The sequence below is a fragment of the Rhynchophorus ferrugineus genome, unplaced genomic scaffold (assembly GCF_030347505.1).
Source record: "Rhynchophorus ferrugineus isolate W39M unplaced genomic scaffold, kcgeb_rfMv2 rfM11, whole genome shotgun sequence".
NCBI classification, from domain to species: domain Eukaryota; kingdom Metazoa; phylum Arthropoda; class Insecta; order Coleoptera; family Curculionidae; genus Rhynchophorus; species Rhynchophorus ferrugineus.
In genome coordinates, this window is record NW_027472590.1 from 6,568,939 (window position 1) to 6,586,424 (window position 17,486).

At 33.2% G+C, this 17,486-nt stretch overlaps 1 protein-coding gene across 3 annotated transcripts in view; it reads right to left on the reverse strand.

Annotated features, from left to right (window-relative positions):
• The window catches only part of LOC143204719 (neurobeachin), a 520,160-nt gene that overhangs the window by 286,040 nt on the left and 216,634 nt on the right, over positions 1-17,486 (reverse strand). For all 3 annotated transcript variants that reach the window (XM_076417458.1, XM_076417457.1, XM_076417456.1), the window contains exons 3-4: positions 15,695-15,821; positions 8,089-8,189 (exon numbers count right to left, since the gene is read on the reverse strand). In XM_076417458.1, coding sequence (XP_076273573.1) covers positions 8,089-8,189; positions 15,695-15,821 — 228 coding nt within the window. The remainder of the gene's footprint in view (positions 1-8,088; positions 8,190-15,694; positions 15,822-17,486) is intronic.

Here is a 17,486-nt window from a genome sequence, read left to right on the forward strand (position 1 = left end):
CAACATGATCAAATCCTCTGTTCCAAGACTTAATGCTGATTATTTCAGCTCCATTGCTTTTTAGAGCTGTGCGGAGACTTCCGCTCGATTTCCGGCGCCCCCCATAAAACAGCGTAAGTGCATTTAAGCCTCTTTGCTCTCTCTCCAACAATCAAACGGATGTTGTTCGGCGATTTGTCGACGGTTCTCGTTCAATTAGACTGTCGTATATTTTGATTTTAATAGTTGATAGGAATAGTTTTTAATCGAATCGGCGAACCGTCCGCCCTATAATATTCGGGTGAACTAAATTTATGCCGCACGTAATCTCGTTAAAGGGACCTTCTGTTACGCAATTTCCTAAGCTAATCAGGCGGGGTCCGCGGTGGTATGTTTGACACCTCGCGCAATTGCTATTCAATTTCGGCGCCTTTAATTCCCCTGCCACCCCCCCACAACCATAACGACACGCAGGAATACTGATGAAGCGGGAACATTACAAAAACGCCAATATCGGAACGATTGATCCCGGAGTTTCATTAGCTCCAATTTAAATTCCTGGATGTGGTTGGATAAAGGACGTAAAAAGAAAACTAAAATATACAATATACTAGGCTCTTCGGTTTCTTCTAGTGATTAAACTGTTGAAGCCAAATTTCAGATGCGAAATTGCGAATTTCTCCTCCTTAGAAAACAATAATTGGGGAATAAACTGGAAAGTATTTGACAAAAAATATAGATGATAGTTTTAGATGAAGACGAGCTGACAGCAAAACCGCCACAATCATGAATCAAAATAGGCTCCAGTGTGACGTTCCTTTAGAAAAAAGTGTCTATCTAAATATAGTGTCTATAATGTAAATGAAAAAGTGATTTATTCTAATCCCTTAAGATTGTTACTTGTTTGGATTAATGTTAGTCATTTTTATTTATTTAATCTTAGGTTATATTATTTTATTTATTATTTAATTCCTTGTAAAAATTAAACAGCCAATGCATGTGACGTCGAATATACTGTCAAGTGCAGTTTGTAAAAAATTCATTAAACTCGTTCATTAAACTTATGTATTAAATTCATTTTAAACTCGGAGCAGATTTTTCCTTCTCATTTTATCCTAGTTAAAAAGAAATAGAATGCGGCAACATTAGAACGTGCTGATATCATACATTTTGATAACGTGCATTGGCTGTTTTATTGGACGGGGTATATAATGAATCTAAATATGTATTTTAATAATGCATAATATAAAATTATACGATAATATATGGGAAAAAACTAATCATATGTACAAAATATCTGGCAATAGGATTATTTATAATAAAAAGCAACAAATTTCCATCGTATCCATAAATAACAAACTTGAAAAAGGTAAAATGCACTTCAGCATTCGAATTACTTGCAAATGGTCCTATCAAGGTAAACAAGTCCTCTTTACAAGCTCAAAAAATCAAGATGCAGATCAACTTTGATCCAACGTTCTGAACCAACACCAGGAACTTGATGAGAATCAGATCAGAGATCAGGTATAAAGTGCTGTTATTATGTTTAATTATAGAAATCAGCAATTTTCTATTCCAATTTCAATTCTAAGCCTCATCTACAATAACGTAACTTAACATAACGTATATAATTCTTCAAAATGTGCTTCTTAATTTGAAAAATAACACAAGTATACATCGTTTTGGAACTGAGCAACCAAAAGCTGTTTATGGGGTAAATTGGGTGTCTAAATCCAAATCAGCAATTCGTTCTTTGAAGTAGTTCTAGTTTTCGAATCTCTTATACTGCCTGTTTCACGTATTAGGGCCAAACAGTAATCATGCCCTCGTCCTAAAATCCTTAGTACCTCCTTTCGATTTTCGGTATAACCTGATGTAGCCACTCTTTTTGTCTGTCGCTTGTGTCATCCAAGTTTTGCGGAAAAAAAATTAAGGTATACAAGTATACGAAATTTTTAAGACATTTTTGCACTTATACCTGGACAAATTGATAATGGATCAGTCTCCGTACGTGGAAGTGGCTTCGACATTGACGATACGTTAAGATATTTATACTGTACCATTTTTTGCGTCTATACCGACGACACTCATCGAGTAAAACCAGCAATCATTTGCATGATTTTTCTGTTCTCCCTGTAACATCGACACAGAAAATGAAAATTATATATTTTCACTAATTGACCACTTATACAGCTTTGTTCTGTACTTGTTATAAAACAATTTGGGTACCTATTGCTTGTCAGTATTTACTGTGAAAAAACCAAAGCAATACAGATACGTATTTTTAGGTGAATTTATCGTGATTCTTCTACGTTTATCGAGCATTTGAGACCCACAAACCTAACCAAAATACTTTGAATCGACTTTGCAATGTTGTCTCTACATTTTGATACGTTCCGAAGAACAATCACAGCACATAAACAAATTCCAAATATTGAATGCAAAATCGTCACCTGAAAACTGTTATAAAAATACTTAGCGCAGTGCTGCCACTATGCACGAACTAGAACCAATTTTGAAAGAAGTATTGAAGTCTGAATTCAGGGAATCAAATGAGGTTATCATGATAATCTTTCTCATCTGCTCGTATCCAAAATAATGACCGGAATTTGTAAACTTGTGTAATGCTATACATAATATTTAGAGCTTGAAAAAAGTCCTCAAAATTAATTTACGACCCTTATATAATACATAACGAAAAAAGCCGGGAACTTATATAGCCATAAATCCGCAACAGAAGAAATACGAGTTAATACATTTAAAAAGAAGGAGAACTTATCCATTAATACACTTTGAACCGTTCCCGGGAATCAATGGGAAGATATACGTCCCCGGAGAATTAGATACGGGATATTCTGGCGATTGAAAGGGTCGAGAAGAAAGCGGGGAAACAATATCTGGGACGAATGAGCAGTCTAATTGAATGACGGTAGTCGGCGCTTAAGGTTCGGGGGGCCACCCTTCCGTTCGTAGGCAAGTAAACAGGCCTAAATGCATTTAGGATGTTTTATGGATGTCCGCCCGAATAAAACCAGGGAACGCGCTGCGACTGTAAAGAGTAATGGGGCGGAAAAAATGGTCGTTTTTGTCTTAAAAAAATGAAACGGCGAGGTTATGTAGGTCACAAAATACATTTTTGATGCCGTTGCCGTTTTTTCAGGAACAGCGGGATATATTTCCTTTTTTATTTTCGCGTCGAATGGGAAGCAACTACAACACACATACATAGTCGTACAAAAAGATACGGATGGGCTTAGAATATGCTACAATAAAAATACCGTTACACATATTAAATATTCAGGAAAATGGCATCCGAATTCCTGAGTTCATTAATCCGATACGGCTTAACCTGGGTATTTTTGCTGTGGGACTTGGAACGTCCTAGGCATTTAAATTAAAATTGTTTTTCAAACATCAATTTAATTATTTATACGAGGGTCAAGCTTTCATGATAATATGTCTATCAACATTTCGCGAAGTTTGCGAAAAAAAAAGATTGCTTGATGACAAAAACATCGATGTACTACAACTGCTCAACAAAAGCGCACCTACCAGGAGGTTGAAGAGACAAAAACCCTTTGAAATAATATAGTTATGTGTGAAAACATACAGTATACTCAACAGTGAGAGTATGTAAATGTTAGATTAGCCATCAATTAGACTTCGACTTTAAAATCAATATGAAGGAAAAATTTTAAAAAATTTAAATAAAAAAAATCTTATTGGGACCTTTTTCCTCACAAACATTTTTCGAACTAGTAGACACACATTGCTAAATCTGACGAGTAGAACGGATACCTTATAATTATGGGTTTATTTTCAGCTAAATAGTGAATAATTATCACTGACTGAGCTGAAGGTTCCTGGGAAATTTTAATAAATTGTACTTTTTGGAAATCTGTTAAGGTGCAAAAAAATTGTTAAGTTAGTTGTGAATAATTAGTGACAACGTATTAATAAATATTATTCTCTATTGTCTTTGTATAACCATTATTTTTGTTTTATTTTCACTCTAAACAGCGATTATTGAAAAGGCCTTTGAAGAAAAGAAATACTGTTCTGCAATATTTCTGGACATCTCACAAGGTTTTGACTGGCTATGGCATTTGGGACTAATCTACAAGAAGAGCAAATTATTACCGTGGAATTACTGTCAATTACGGAACCATTCCGGTATCTGCCCAACACCGCTGAAATTCCAACAATAAATGACATATCTCGGCCCAAGGCAGTAGAGAAAGTATAGGGAAAGCTAACAAGATTCACAAATAAATTAGAGATGGAAAAATACAGCTGAATAGCTTCAAATATGCTCATGCGAATTTTGCTTGGAATAGAAATGATAGAAATATAATTATATCACTTGGCGGATGTCCGAATCATCAATAGAATCAGCAAAATTCCTCGTACATCCATACGTCTCGACGGCAGGTTAAGTTCGAAACATCAAATTAGACAAAACTCAGATGAGCAGATCAGATTCAAAATAAAAGAAAATCATTGGTTAATTATGTATTTGAACTTGTATGGATTTACAACTTCAATTAATTACCAATCGCTACGTAACCTCGAAGAACTAAACAAGGACCTCGAAAACAAATGGATTTAGGAAGTTATTCCAAGACTTCGCCTTAAAATATAAAATAAGGTTACTAAATCAAAGTAATACAGAAGCAATATAGCTGCTGGATAAAATGTACACACAACTAGTTTACAGTGTTCAATCTTAATTCAGCTTAAGTAATCTAATTTAATTTTAATTTGGAAAATATATACCGATGTATTTAAGCTATACTCATCCGGCTTGTATATGATGTAAGTACAGCAGAACAATACAAATAAATTAAGATTATACTAGGCATATCTAAAATAAAATTTAATAAAAAAAATCAATACCTATTTTTTTTCATAATTTATAAAGGTATGATGCACCTTTTCTTGTATTCTGTTTTCCATTATCTAAAGTCTAATCCAAAATAATAACAGCCAATATAAAACTCCAGTGGGCTTATTTTCTTCTCATCAACATCAAGGGACATTAAAATTGCAATTCCTCAATTGAATGAGCATGGAAATTGCTTCGAACAACAGTCATCGACTAATGACAAAGAACGGCGCCATGTAATTGGCGAAACCAAGAATTCTTCAACAGTTTTGCTGTTTCGTTCGCGTTAAAAACAAAGCAGCAGCCCGCACAGAAAATTGAGCGGGATTAAAGAATGACACAAAACAAACATTTCACATCGTCAGGTTTCAATATTCGAGATTAAATTTCCTCGAGGGCAGCCGGGGCAGGGCGAGACCTGGGAAACGGGAGACGTAAACTTTTATTTCCTCCTGCCAGGCGGCACATTTTCTTCTTATCCGACCCGTCTGACCCCGTCGCTGCCGTTCCTTGCCACTCTCATCCGAGATCCTCATAATAAAAACATAAACGGTCCAAAACAGGCGTAAAATTTTTTGAAACCACAAATCAGCCTCTAGACCCCGTACAATTTTGTTTCGCGTCATCTTCGTAGTTATCCGAGCGAATAAATTAACAAGACAAGGAAAGGGTCGTATTTCGTTTTTTATTTCCCCGAATAAACATTACTTCAAATGTTAAGCAGTACTGCGGTTTATATACATGCCAAGTTCCAGAAAACCATCTACTGGTAAACAGTATAACTAAACACCCAAAGTAATTTTAATATAATTTAACTTTCATAAAGCCACAAGAAAGATTTCATTTAAATTAATTGATTTGCTAAATAATAAATATTAATTAATTACATCTTTCATTAGATATGCTCAGTACAATCTTAATTAATTTAATGATTTGGTAATGGGTTAATAAAGTTCGTGTGGTTTGGTTCGCTTCAATCTTCTGACTTGCTGCGTGTTGTGCAGTAGCTGTATTGCTTCCACGTTGTTGCGATTTAGCAACCTTACTTCATACTTTAACCCGAAATGATGGATAACTTCGTATATCCATTTGATTTCGAGGTTACGTGGCGATAAGCATTGGTAATTAATCGTAGAACTTTATTTTGGGTGTGTTTTGATCACTAATTGGTTTGATGATTTAGTGCAATTCCATATTTGCACCCCATAGGTTAAAACTGGCTTTATGACTGAGCGATATGAATTTATTCTTGAAATAGTTTAATGTTTAAAATACCCTTAATAAAATAGACTTACAAAAACAGGCTATGCTTCAGACTAAAGATATAAGGTATGTTTTATGGTTCATGTTCACTCTTACTTTAAAAGCAGCGAACGGAATATTACTCTAGAATAAACCATCACTAATTCATGATGGTTATGAAAGACTGCTTCAGTATGTGAAATAAAAGTTTATTAAGAATGTAAAAATATTAATAGAATGTAAGGAACGTTTATGAGTGATTTTTTCTCATATTTACACGCATATTGAAATGAATTGAAGACGTTCAAACTACTGATATAACTTGCAAGGATCTAGCTCTCTCATAGCCTTTCCATACACTACATTCCTGATAACCACAATTCAATAGAAACCTACGCTTTTCTGGCTATAAACATTTCACAGCCTTATTTACATTCTTTATTTCAACTCAAATTTGCGGCTATAATAAATATTATTATTTCAAAAATAACCACTCTAACATACAATCTAAAATAAGATATATACAGTCAATTTAAAATAACTGTGAGCTCGCGTCATCAAGCTGTCGAATTTATGGCAATTGTAGTTTTGTAAATTCGTTTCTACTAAATTACTACTAAATAAACTGAAGAATAAAAGCGAAGAACAATTTAGCTTCATCAAAGATAAACCGCCCACATGTGAAGCGGGTGACGAGTCAGGATCATCTTGATATTGGCTCTAATCAGAATCAAATATATGAAATGTATTTAAGAAGTGAGTAGTATATTTCGATATTATCTTCTTGATATAATTGTGATTTAACACCATTATTTCGGAGGAAACTGTTAGTCGGTATGTTAGTAAGTATTTCAAACTGTTCTGCGAAGAATTACTTAAAATTATCACTCGGTAAATATAAAATAAGTGTTTATATTTAATATATTTTACTTTTTCTAGAAATAGGACTGACGGAAAGAAGTATTGTCTATTGTAACATCTTTGGTTTAGATGAATTGCAACAGACACGCAGAAGAAGAATTGGTCAAGTCCTAAATGTGGTGCGGGTTAAAATTTAACAGTTTAGTAATTGGATAATGGAAGTGACAGTGTAAGATTTTTGTACACAGAAATGTGTGTAATAGTTCAGAATATACTGGCATGACGACAAAATGGATATTCATTCTGTCATAGATGATATCATAGAAGATATAAAGGAAATCAAAAGAATTTTACAAGGAAAGTGTACACAGGTTGTAACAAAAGAAAATGTGCTCATATCACACTATGGCATCAATGACTTGACAAGGAAAGGTGAGATGGAAACACAGCAATGAAGCAAACAAGAACTAAATATAAAAAGATACATATGATCTTCAATAAAAATAAAATAGATACAAAACTATTAATTAAGTTATACCAGGGGATACCAATACATAAAAACGCGCCTAGAACTTTACTTCATAGGTGGCGTGCAAAAGAGTTCAATGAAAACAAAATAAAATAACCCTACGCTATAAACTATCGTGGTTTTATAATTAATTGTAGTTTAAGTCCTATACGATAACATTATTTTCACATTATTATTATATTTACATTAGAATTTTGTTATGTGTTAAACTTTTTCAAATGCAGACGTAGAAATGAGTGATTTGACTTCCGAACCTCTAACTCTATCGTGACATGAGTAAATCGGTTGTTTTATTTCATTCTTGACAGCAGCAATATTTTAACAATTAAACGATAACCCGTGCCTTGTCGGTCTACAAACTTTTGTAAATTGTATTTCTGATCAAAATCACAGATAATAATAAAGAAATATATACACATAAAAAAACTACACAATTTATTTTGGATGGCTTTTTATATAGACAATATAGTCAAATATAGATTTACGGCAGATATATTAATTGTTGGATGGCAACATTAGTCCGAAATAAAAATATTCAATAAAAATTCAAGAGTGAAAAATTAGATAGAATAATGTAAAAGAGTTGACTTACCCATTTTCCGTTGGAGGATTTCATCGCGCCAAATAGTAGCTTTAATTCTTTGACGGTGATGCTGTAACTGGCCAGGACGCCCAGCATTTCTATGAGCAAATCTGCAACAACAACGGAAAAACATAAAGTATAAAAAGAACAATAACAACGGCGCAATTACCCAGACTGCTTGGGGCCTCGCTAGCGAGGACTTGTTGTTATTAAATAAAATGCCAGTCGGAGACGGATAGTCTTTGTGACTCTATCTGAAATTATGCTTGATTGCGTCGCGAACGGGACGACAATGTCCGAGATTATGTTAAATAAATTGGATAAAGGCGGAATTTTCAGAAAAATATTGTTTTAAAACGGATATTAAGCTTATTATTGTTTTTACAGAAAAGGTACACAACAAGTTTGAATTATTTTAATTTTTCAATAGTTCAAATTTTACATTTAAGCGCATAAATATACTGTAGAAGCAATATCTTCCTTTTGCTGTCAAACAAAATATTTTTCTTTGCCATATGCGCTCGTTTATTTGCATTTTCGGCCTTCAAACGCTCCAATAACGCTATATAATGTTGTTGCTGTTGATGGTATTTTCGTTCTCAAGATAGTCCATGAATATTACACCACGCAAATCTCAATATACTGAAGATATAAGCTTTAGGGTGCTTCGAGATTCACCAGTTTCTGTCCGCTCAGACACTGTTCAGTAATCATCAGCACGTTCTTGTTTACGGTCAACAGTGAGTCAGATGCTCATGCAATATAAAACCAACACATTCTTTTAATATCTTTACGTTGTTAGCTAACTAACGCAACTTCACTTTCCGATCATTCAAAACGATTTTGTGGATTTATGTAAAATTTAACATGAAATTGTTTTTGATGCATTGTTTTAAAAAGAATAAAAGTAGTGTCACTCTTAGCAGGATAACTCGCAAACGTATCAGTAGAATATCACGAAATTTTAACAGCTTTCTTTTGAAATTAAGTAACTGAAAAAACGATGAATGCTATATAAAACTAGCGCCATCTATATATTAGGCCCTTTTTTAATTTTTAGCCCATGTGTTATATTATATATTTCTTAATCTGCCACTTTCTTGATATTAACCATACTCTTTTTCGCTCTTTCGAGACTGACGCTATCCGCGCTGTCAATCTCGTTCAATCTGGATAACCCTGGCGTACGGCTGCCGACAGAGTTCGTACGCCTGGTTGTCTACGTCGACATCATGACTAACGTATATTACCTTAGGCCACCATCAATACACCAATGAGCAATGAGCTCTAACATATATAGTTAAGACAGTATCAATGAAAGCGGAAACGAATGGAACAGAAACTAGAAGACAACAGGTTGGGAACATTTGATTACTAATACCCACAAGATACTAGTAGAAATAGTCCATTACTGCAAAAAAAACATCAAACAAAACAAACGCTAGCACAGTGAAAAAATGTTTAAATTGTAAAGATAAATGTTTTATTAAAATATACGATAATAACAATATTAATATAGATACTGCTTCATCTGTGGAAAATAGCCGCAGAAAAAATTAACTAGGGGATAATAATATATCATTTTGTTCAAAGCATGTATGGTAATGCTAGTTGTATTAAAATATTTGAAAACGCATAAGGATATATTAGAAATCAAGTACTTAAATATAACCACTAGTAGGAATATCAAGAGAAAAGAATATATTTATTGCCATATAAATATTTAGATAATATATAGCAAGCAAACTAATCGAATTCCACAGGTACAAAACATAAAATTGTTGAAGCATGGGTAAATGAGGTCCAAAATAAAGAATGCGTGTTATATAATCCAAAATTTTAGTTTCCGAGTACCTATCCTACTTGTTCGTAATCATAATAAATAAAGGATAATATGACATGTTGACATGACAATAATATAGCTATGAATATATATTCTACACACAGGCTTTTTTTTATTGAATTAATTGAGAGACGATATTGTTTTTGCATATCGAAGAGACTCGACTAGGAAACAATGAACGTATTTTTTAGTGCCGTGCAAGATATGATATTGAGCAATTTTGAAGATAAATGTATTCTTGTGTTTTTATATATTGATAAATACATTATATTTGTTACCTTACACGTTTTTCTCTTTTCCTTTTAAAATAAAGTATATTTTTAAAAGATTAAATAACTTAGACATAACATATAACCTTAAAATAGTAGATAGTACACTTAGTTAAATTTGAACTTAAGAGTAAAGTGAGATTTTAGGTTAATTCGTTTATTAATATTAATTTGCAAGAAATATAACTTTTCTGTGTTATTGAAGTGTTTATATATTAATAAATAATTACATAGTGTTTTTTTTTCTCTTTGTTCTTTTCAAAAATATTTTAAAATAAAAGATATTTATAAAATATTCTTCATTTTACGTTTTTTATATTATAGGGGACGGAACGTTTACCAAAACGTTTCAACTTCGGTAAGAAATAGCATGTTAACTTGTAAATTCAAGATAATTTATTCTGTTTTTATTATTTCTTCAAATATACGTATAATTGTCAACAACTGGCAACATTGTAAATTCAAATCCTTGTGCACCCTTGAAGCTTGTTATATGTATTTGTATTTCCATTACGTATTTTAATTACAAGTAGTGCAAATACTAGCCAACCGTAAATGTAACAACATAGAGAAAAAACTTAAAGACTCAAACCTTCTCAAGGAGTTCAAAATAATACATCAATTGATAATCAGTATTCGGATTCGGCAGATGTTAACAAGCTAAATGACAAATCGCACTTACATTTATTTGTGTAACTCAATACAGTGCTACCAACGTCGTAAAAGTCAGGGCGGTGTCTTTTACGGATACTTTTTATCCAGAATGTAAAATACTTGAAAACCGGTTTTTAAAAAACTTTTCAATTAGCCCTCCCACGACATATTCCCACGCCGAACATCGTTGTTAAAGAAAACTGTAAAAAAATATTGCAAAACATCCCAAAGTTTATATCTGTTCGACCTGGGAACTTTTATTTCCTTAAAGCCGCCAAATAAATGTTCGACGTCTCCCTGATATATTTAGCATTGAAAAATTTATGACCATTTTATTTGAGGGAGTTTGTAAGGAACTTTTGACCTGGCGCCAGAAGTTGTACGACGTTATTTTTGAGATGGGTCGGGGATATGTGTCGGAATGTATCTTCTTTTTTTTGTTTTATTAAATTAGATTTTTTGCGGGGCCTGGCTGACGTCGAAAAAATATGTTCCGTGTAACTGCGGTGCGTGATGTATGATATTTTATTGATTGTAAAATGTGAAATGTCAGTTTGCGTAATATTTTTATAATATAAACTTGTCCCTTCTAGTATCTAATCCAATTTTGGTATAAATTATTCGAATTCACATAGTTGGCCTTAAAATGTACATTGAAATTTATTGCATCAAATTGCTTGTTTCAAAAAACTGGAACGACAAAATTGAACAAGAAAAGCAAGAAAAAATAACAAACGACAAAATTAATTTAACAATTACACAGAAACCTAAGAGTTCATATATTATATTAAATAGTTATTGTTGAAAGTAATATAATAGCAGCCAATATTTTTTCGAAGCCTCGATATGCTTTGATAATATATACAACCTGGATATAAGTGGATACGCCAGAAATATATTGCAGAGTGTGTAAGATTTGTGTGTATAGATATGTATGTAATTGTTGAGAATGCAATGATTGCATCTAATTCTATAAAGAAAAATACACAAGTTATAACAGAAGAAATGAAGGAGAAATACAACTATATCAAAATGACTTGACAAGGAGACAACGAAGGAAAAAAGAATTAAAAGTAAAAGTGTAAATGTGCTCTCTAATGAAAGTAAAATATATTACTCGGATATACAAGGATATACACACCATCAGGTGGATTAGGCTTCCAGGAGATATAACTATATAAAAATGCGCATAAAACTCTACCTCATAGGTGTTGTGGAAAATAGTTCAATGAAAATATAATAAAACAACTCTAACCTACGAACTATTGTGGCTTTATAAATGACTATAGTTTAAGTCCATCGATAAAATATGCATTAAATGTACTATACGTTAACTCTCTAATATAATAAAACCAAAATCGCATTTTCCCTTTCATTTTATTCCAGTTAAAAAGAGCTAGAATGCTGTCTGATGTGTTGGAACATGTAACCGAATCAGCCTATAAAATTCCGTTCCGGGAGCTTGAACTGGAATGACTGGTTATCCCTAAAATTCTACGTTGATGTGGCAATAATTATTTTACGGTTATGTTTTTAAGGGCTAAACTCTGAAACAATGAAAAAAAAAATTCTGAACTAGAATGCTGTATAAAAAAACTAATAATTAATTAGTTCATTTTTCGTCCAGATATATTGAGTTCTACGTTGACGCCCTTTACAGAAAAATAGTAGAAGGTCATGGATCAAAATGATTCATAAATTATTGAAATCAATATGAATACACGTCCCCTGGAAAGCTCACTAACTTCCATCTTAACAACCTCTTTAATTATTTGAAAAGCACCAATCCAAACAAACAAACATACCGCAGTCACAGGCGATTTTTAACAGACACATTTTTTGCCGTGTTTCTGGCGAAGGCGCTGGTTGATTTCGACGCCGACGGCCAAACTAAAAATAAATAATAACTGGCCCTTTATTTCACCGTTCCGTAACTTAATTAGTACGAGACCGCGTTCTGACGCTTCCAGTCTTTGTTTATCTTTCCGGATCCGCTGTCTCCGTTTCGTTTTCGGAGCGGTAGAGGCGTCCTTCTGCTTGATGAAAAGTTAAGATAACACGATTAGAATAACCGGCCTTCTTTGTAAAGTTTGATAACGTTCATCCGCTTTAATTGCGCACATTATCTGCGAGACTCCCGGATTATTCGAATGCGGATTGTATTTAAATTGGTTTGTACATAGATCGCGATATTATGCTCGTTAGAGAGAGAGATTCAACGTCAGGATGGAAGATAAGCGTGGCTATGAGGCATAGTCGTTAGGGCATTCTTGAAATTCCTGATTGGATCTGTCGGAAACACGTGTTTCGTCAACTCTATCTGCATCATCATCATCATCATCATCATCATCATCATCATCACCATCATCGTTATAAATGGTTACATTGAATTTTTATTAGCTATTAAGTTCTCGTAGCACCATCTATTCCTCAACAGAGGAACTACAAAATCAACACTATTTAAATATTTCACCCTCACAAGAACTTAACCGATATTTTAGAGCAAGAAAATTCTCTGCTTTGCTTTAGTTAAAACGCTAATTTCAAAATACAAAAGAAGAATTTGGACTTTCACTAACACTAGATTTTCAAATGTACTATCAGACAAATAGTCTCTCGTTGGGGAATGTATAAAACCTGCTACAGAAAACAATATTTCGATAGGTTCTGATGAGAACAAACTTGTGTTATATCGTAGGAGCATATTTTTTACATATGAATAGCGTTGCAAACATGATTATTTTGATTTTAGCGCGCAGGAAGCTGACTAGCTCTAGCTACATTTTTGATGCTTGTGGTTGATCACTGTCCTTCGTGAAAATAATGAAATCATCATCCCCTTTACTACTACTGTTACTCCCAGGTATGAATTTCAAGATTTTGAACTGTTTGCCTCTCATTTGTTGTGATACTTTCTGACAACCAATGCATTTTGTAACTAGGATGGCAGCAGGATGGTAATATAGTTCCTATATTGGTCAATATATATAGTATTCATTTTCGGTGACAAAGTACATCAAATTTACATTCTAACTTCTTTCTGTTTGAGTTGTAATGCAATAACAGTAAAGTTAATAAGTAAAGTCTTAATCTTACAAGTTCCAGACACTCCACTAGAAACTTCGACCAATATTTTAAGCCAAGCTGTCGGTTTCAAGTAGCTACGTACCAGCGATATGTTTCACTTTTACTAACAATGCAACAAAAACCTACCAGAAAATCTTTAAAAAGATAAAAAGGATTTTATACTGGTCCCCGGGCTTACCACAATGAGTACGAATGAAGACAAGAGGCGCTGGAATAGAAATCGGCGAAGAAAGTGTTAGTATTTAGCTATTCAAGTTACTATTCAACATACGATAAAGGAAAGGTGAATCATACACCATATAATTATGATACATGATGGTTATTAATCACATTGTATATACCGTCGAAATCGAGAATGACAGAATTGTAATAGCTTAGTTTTCTGTGGTGCAAAGAGAATTTTGTTCAAAGACTACCTCCAGATTGGTAAAACAATAAACTTAGATTTTTGTCGTAAATATTTGAACCGGTGAGATGCCAAAAATCATAAAAAGTAAAAATTATCTAGTCTCTATCTGGTCTTATATCTCTAGTCTACAAAAGAAACATTGCATTTTCAACTAGATAAGGACAAGATAACTCATTACGCAGATAAAACAAAAACATAGGAACAATAAATGAAAACATCAAACCGAATTGCTAGTGCAACATCGTTGACTGAAAAAAATCGTCGCCAAAACTCCATTAATTAAAGTACCAATATTTTAAGAACCTGCAGCATTATAGACAAATAGTAAATTGTACGACTTCTTACACAACATTAAATAAGTTTTTATAAACGGTTTAAAGTTTCTACCCTTAATATAAGAGCTGAACTATAATATAAGTGATTTATTTAAATTATAAGAGAAATAAACATAAATGTTATATAAATTATGAAAATATAGGTTATTATTTAATATATGAAAGGGGAACGGTGAATCATATACTACCGAATTATGATATAATGCTAAAAAGAATATATAGGGTGCTTTTTAATGTTATCGAATGAGGAATAGTATTAACTGTAATTTGACAGATTATTATTTGACATTCTTATTTAGTAAACATTCGCAATTTATCACAAAAATATTAATGTTGACAAAAATGCGTATTAATGACAGACATTAAATTATGTTATAATTAGTATCAAGTTAATAGATTATATAAACGGGCAAAAAGCACATCAGATGTTCACCAGATACCACGGACTGCTTAAACATGTACTGATATACCAAGGTTTATATTGTGGAAGCATCACCAGTAATAATTTCATTAAAAATGAGACTGATTAAAACCGATTTTACAATGCTAGCCAAGGTCAGTTTTCCAAACCTAAATGTCACAATACTAACTTATAAATTCATTAACTCATTTTAAACTAAATTTACAAGAACCTTACATCAATTTAAAGTTCAATTACCGAAAAAACACCCTTTACTTAATAATTTAAAGACGTGTTACTCTAAAATTTGTGAAAAACCACACCGTTTTGATTAATTAAAAACCAATATTCAAATTTCAACGTATATATTCACGATGTGATCTCGCAAAAAACAAAGTAAACGCTTTAAAAGCCCTCTGTTAGAATTGAATCCACTGGCCGAAGTCGAGATCCTCCCCCCTCTCAAAATCCTGACGCGAGAGAGCGAGAGAACGAGAGAGGGAGACGAAAGAGACAACCGATGCGAATATCTAGAGCAGTCGTAAAATAGGTTTTACCGAAATCACTCGCGGTAAAATACGTTAAGTAGGCTATTCAGGAGGATTTTTATTACATTACCTGCGACTACGGCGTCCGCATATCGGAGCCGCTTTAGTACGTGCTCTATAAGGCCCACGTCGGTACAGGCCTGCAGATTCCTCACGCTCTTCCGTAGGATGGCGATGAAAACGCTCCAGATCTCCGCCTGGAAACAGATAAGATAAAAATTATGAGTTTTCTGATTTACGATGCTGAAAGGGTAATTAAATTTCCGACAGTGCGGGGTAGGTAGAGGGGGCGTCCGAAAAATGTATATTTTGTTTATGTTACTCATTGCAGAACATCCCCATAATTGAACTCCGTATGTCCATATAGGTTTCAGTATTTGCTTATCTAATAGCAATTTATTATGTACTGATAATTGTGATTTTCTTCCAATTAGCCAATACATTTTCCTATATTTCAATTCCAGTTCTATTCTTTTCTTCTTTATATGTTCCTTCCAGCGAGGTTTTACATCAAGATTCATTCCGAGATATTTAGCGTTGTTGCTATATGGAATGATTTAAAGTATTATTTAATGTTATTGGTGATTGTACGGTCTGTTTATAGGTGAACTGCACATGTACAGATTTACTTTCATTAATTTTTATTTTCCAAACTTGTATCCAATTATTTAATATTGTTACTTGTCTGTTGTAATTTTCGTGTGGCTTCTTCACTATTGTCTCCGACAGCTATAATCGTAGTACCATCAGCAAATGTAGCCATCGTAATATACTCCATTTGTGGTATATCACAACTGTAGAGTACTCCAGTACACTGCCTTGGTACATCTGATTTAGCGTCTTTTGTTGTAGAGTAAGCTTTTTAGGTAGTTCGGTGTGTTGTTTTGGTAACATTTTATATAGTTTATGAACAAGGCCTTGATGCCAAACCTTATCGAAGGTTTGTGCTACACCCAAGAACATGGCTGAGCATGATTTTTTACTTTCGTAGGCTTTTTCAATAACATCTGTTATTCTGTGAACCTAGTCAATTGTTGAATGCTTGTTAATAAACCCAAACTGGTGTGATGGTATTAGGTTTTTTCTCTCTATGATCGGTTTTATTCTGTTCAACAGGAGTTTCCCAAAAAACTTAGATATTACTGGCAGCGTGTTATATAGGTCTATAGGCTTTTATTTCGTTTGATGAGTTTCCAGGTTTTAGTATCATTATAATTTTCGTCATCTTCCAAATGTCTGAGACACGTTTAATATAAATGCTGTATTGATCAAGTTGGAGTGTTTTATAATTCCCTTTCTTGGTAGTTTTTGCAGTAATTCTCCTGTTATTAAATCATAGCCTGATAATTTCCTGAAATTAGGTCAGTTTTAATAACTTTGGCTAGTTCTTTCAGCGTGACTATTTGAATCATCGAATTTTCAGATTATATGTCGGGCAAAATATATTCAATATCAGTTTCGTTTTGTTTTAAAGCTTTTTCTAGATATTCAGCAAATGCTTCTGCCTTTTGGTGTTACGTGCCCAATTCCTACGTAGGTCTGTTATAGGTGGACTGTGTGGACATGAGCGCTTTAGATATTTCGTGACATTCCAGGGTGACCAATCAGTTTCTTTATCATCTGTTGTTTTTAGTTTCTAGTATTTTCCTTTTCAGTGTTTGCGTTATATTGTTTAAAGTATTTTTATTTTCAGGTGTTCTGTTTTATTGCCATTCTTTTTATAATTTTCGTTTTTCAGTTACCATTTTCTCCACTTCTTTTGGGTAATTAATTCCCTTAATTGCACTCTTAGTTTCTAGAGCATTATATATTAAAATTGAAAAAGAAGATGAAAGAAACAACAAATGTAATTTAATTTATGG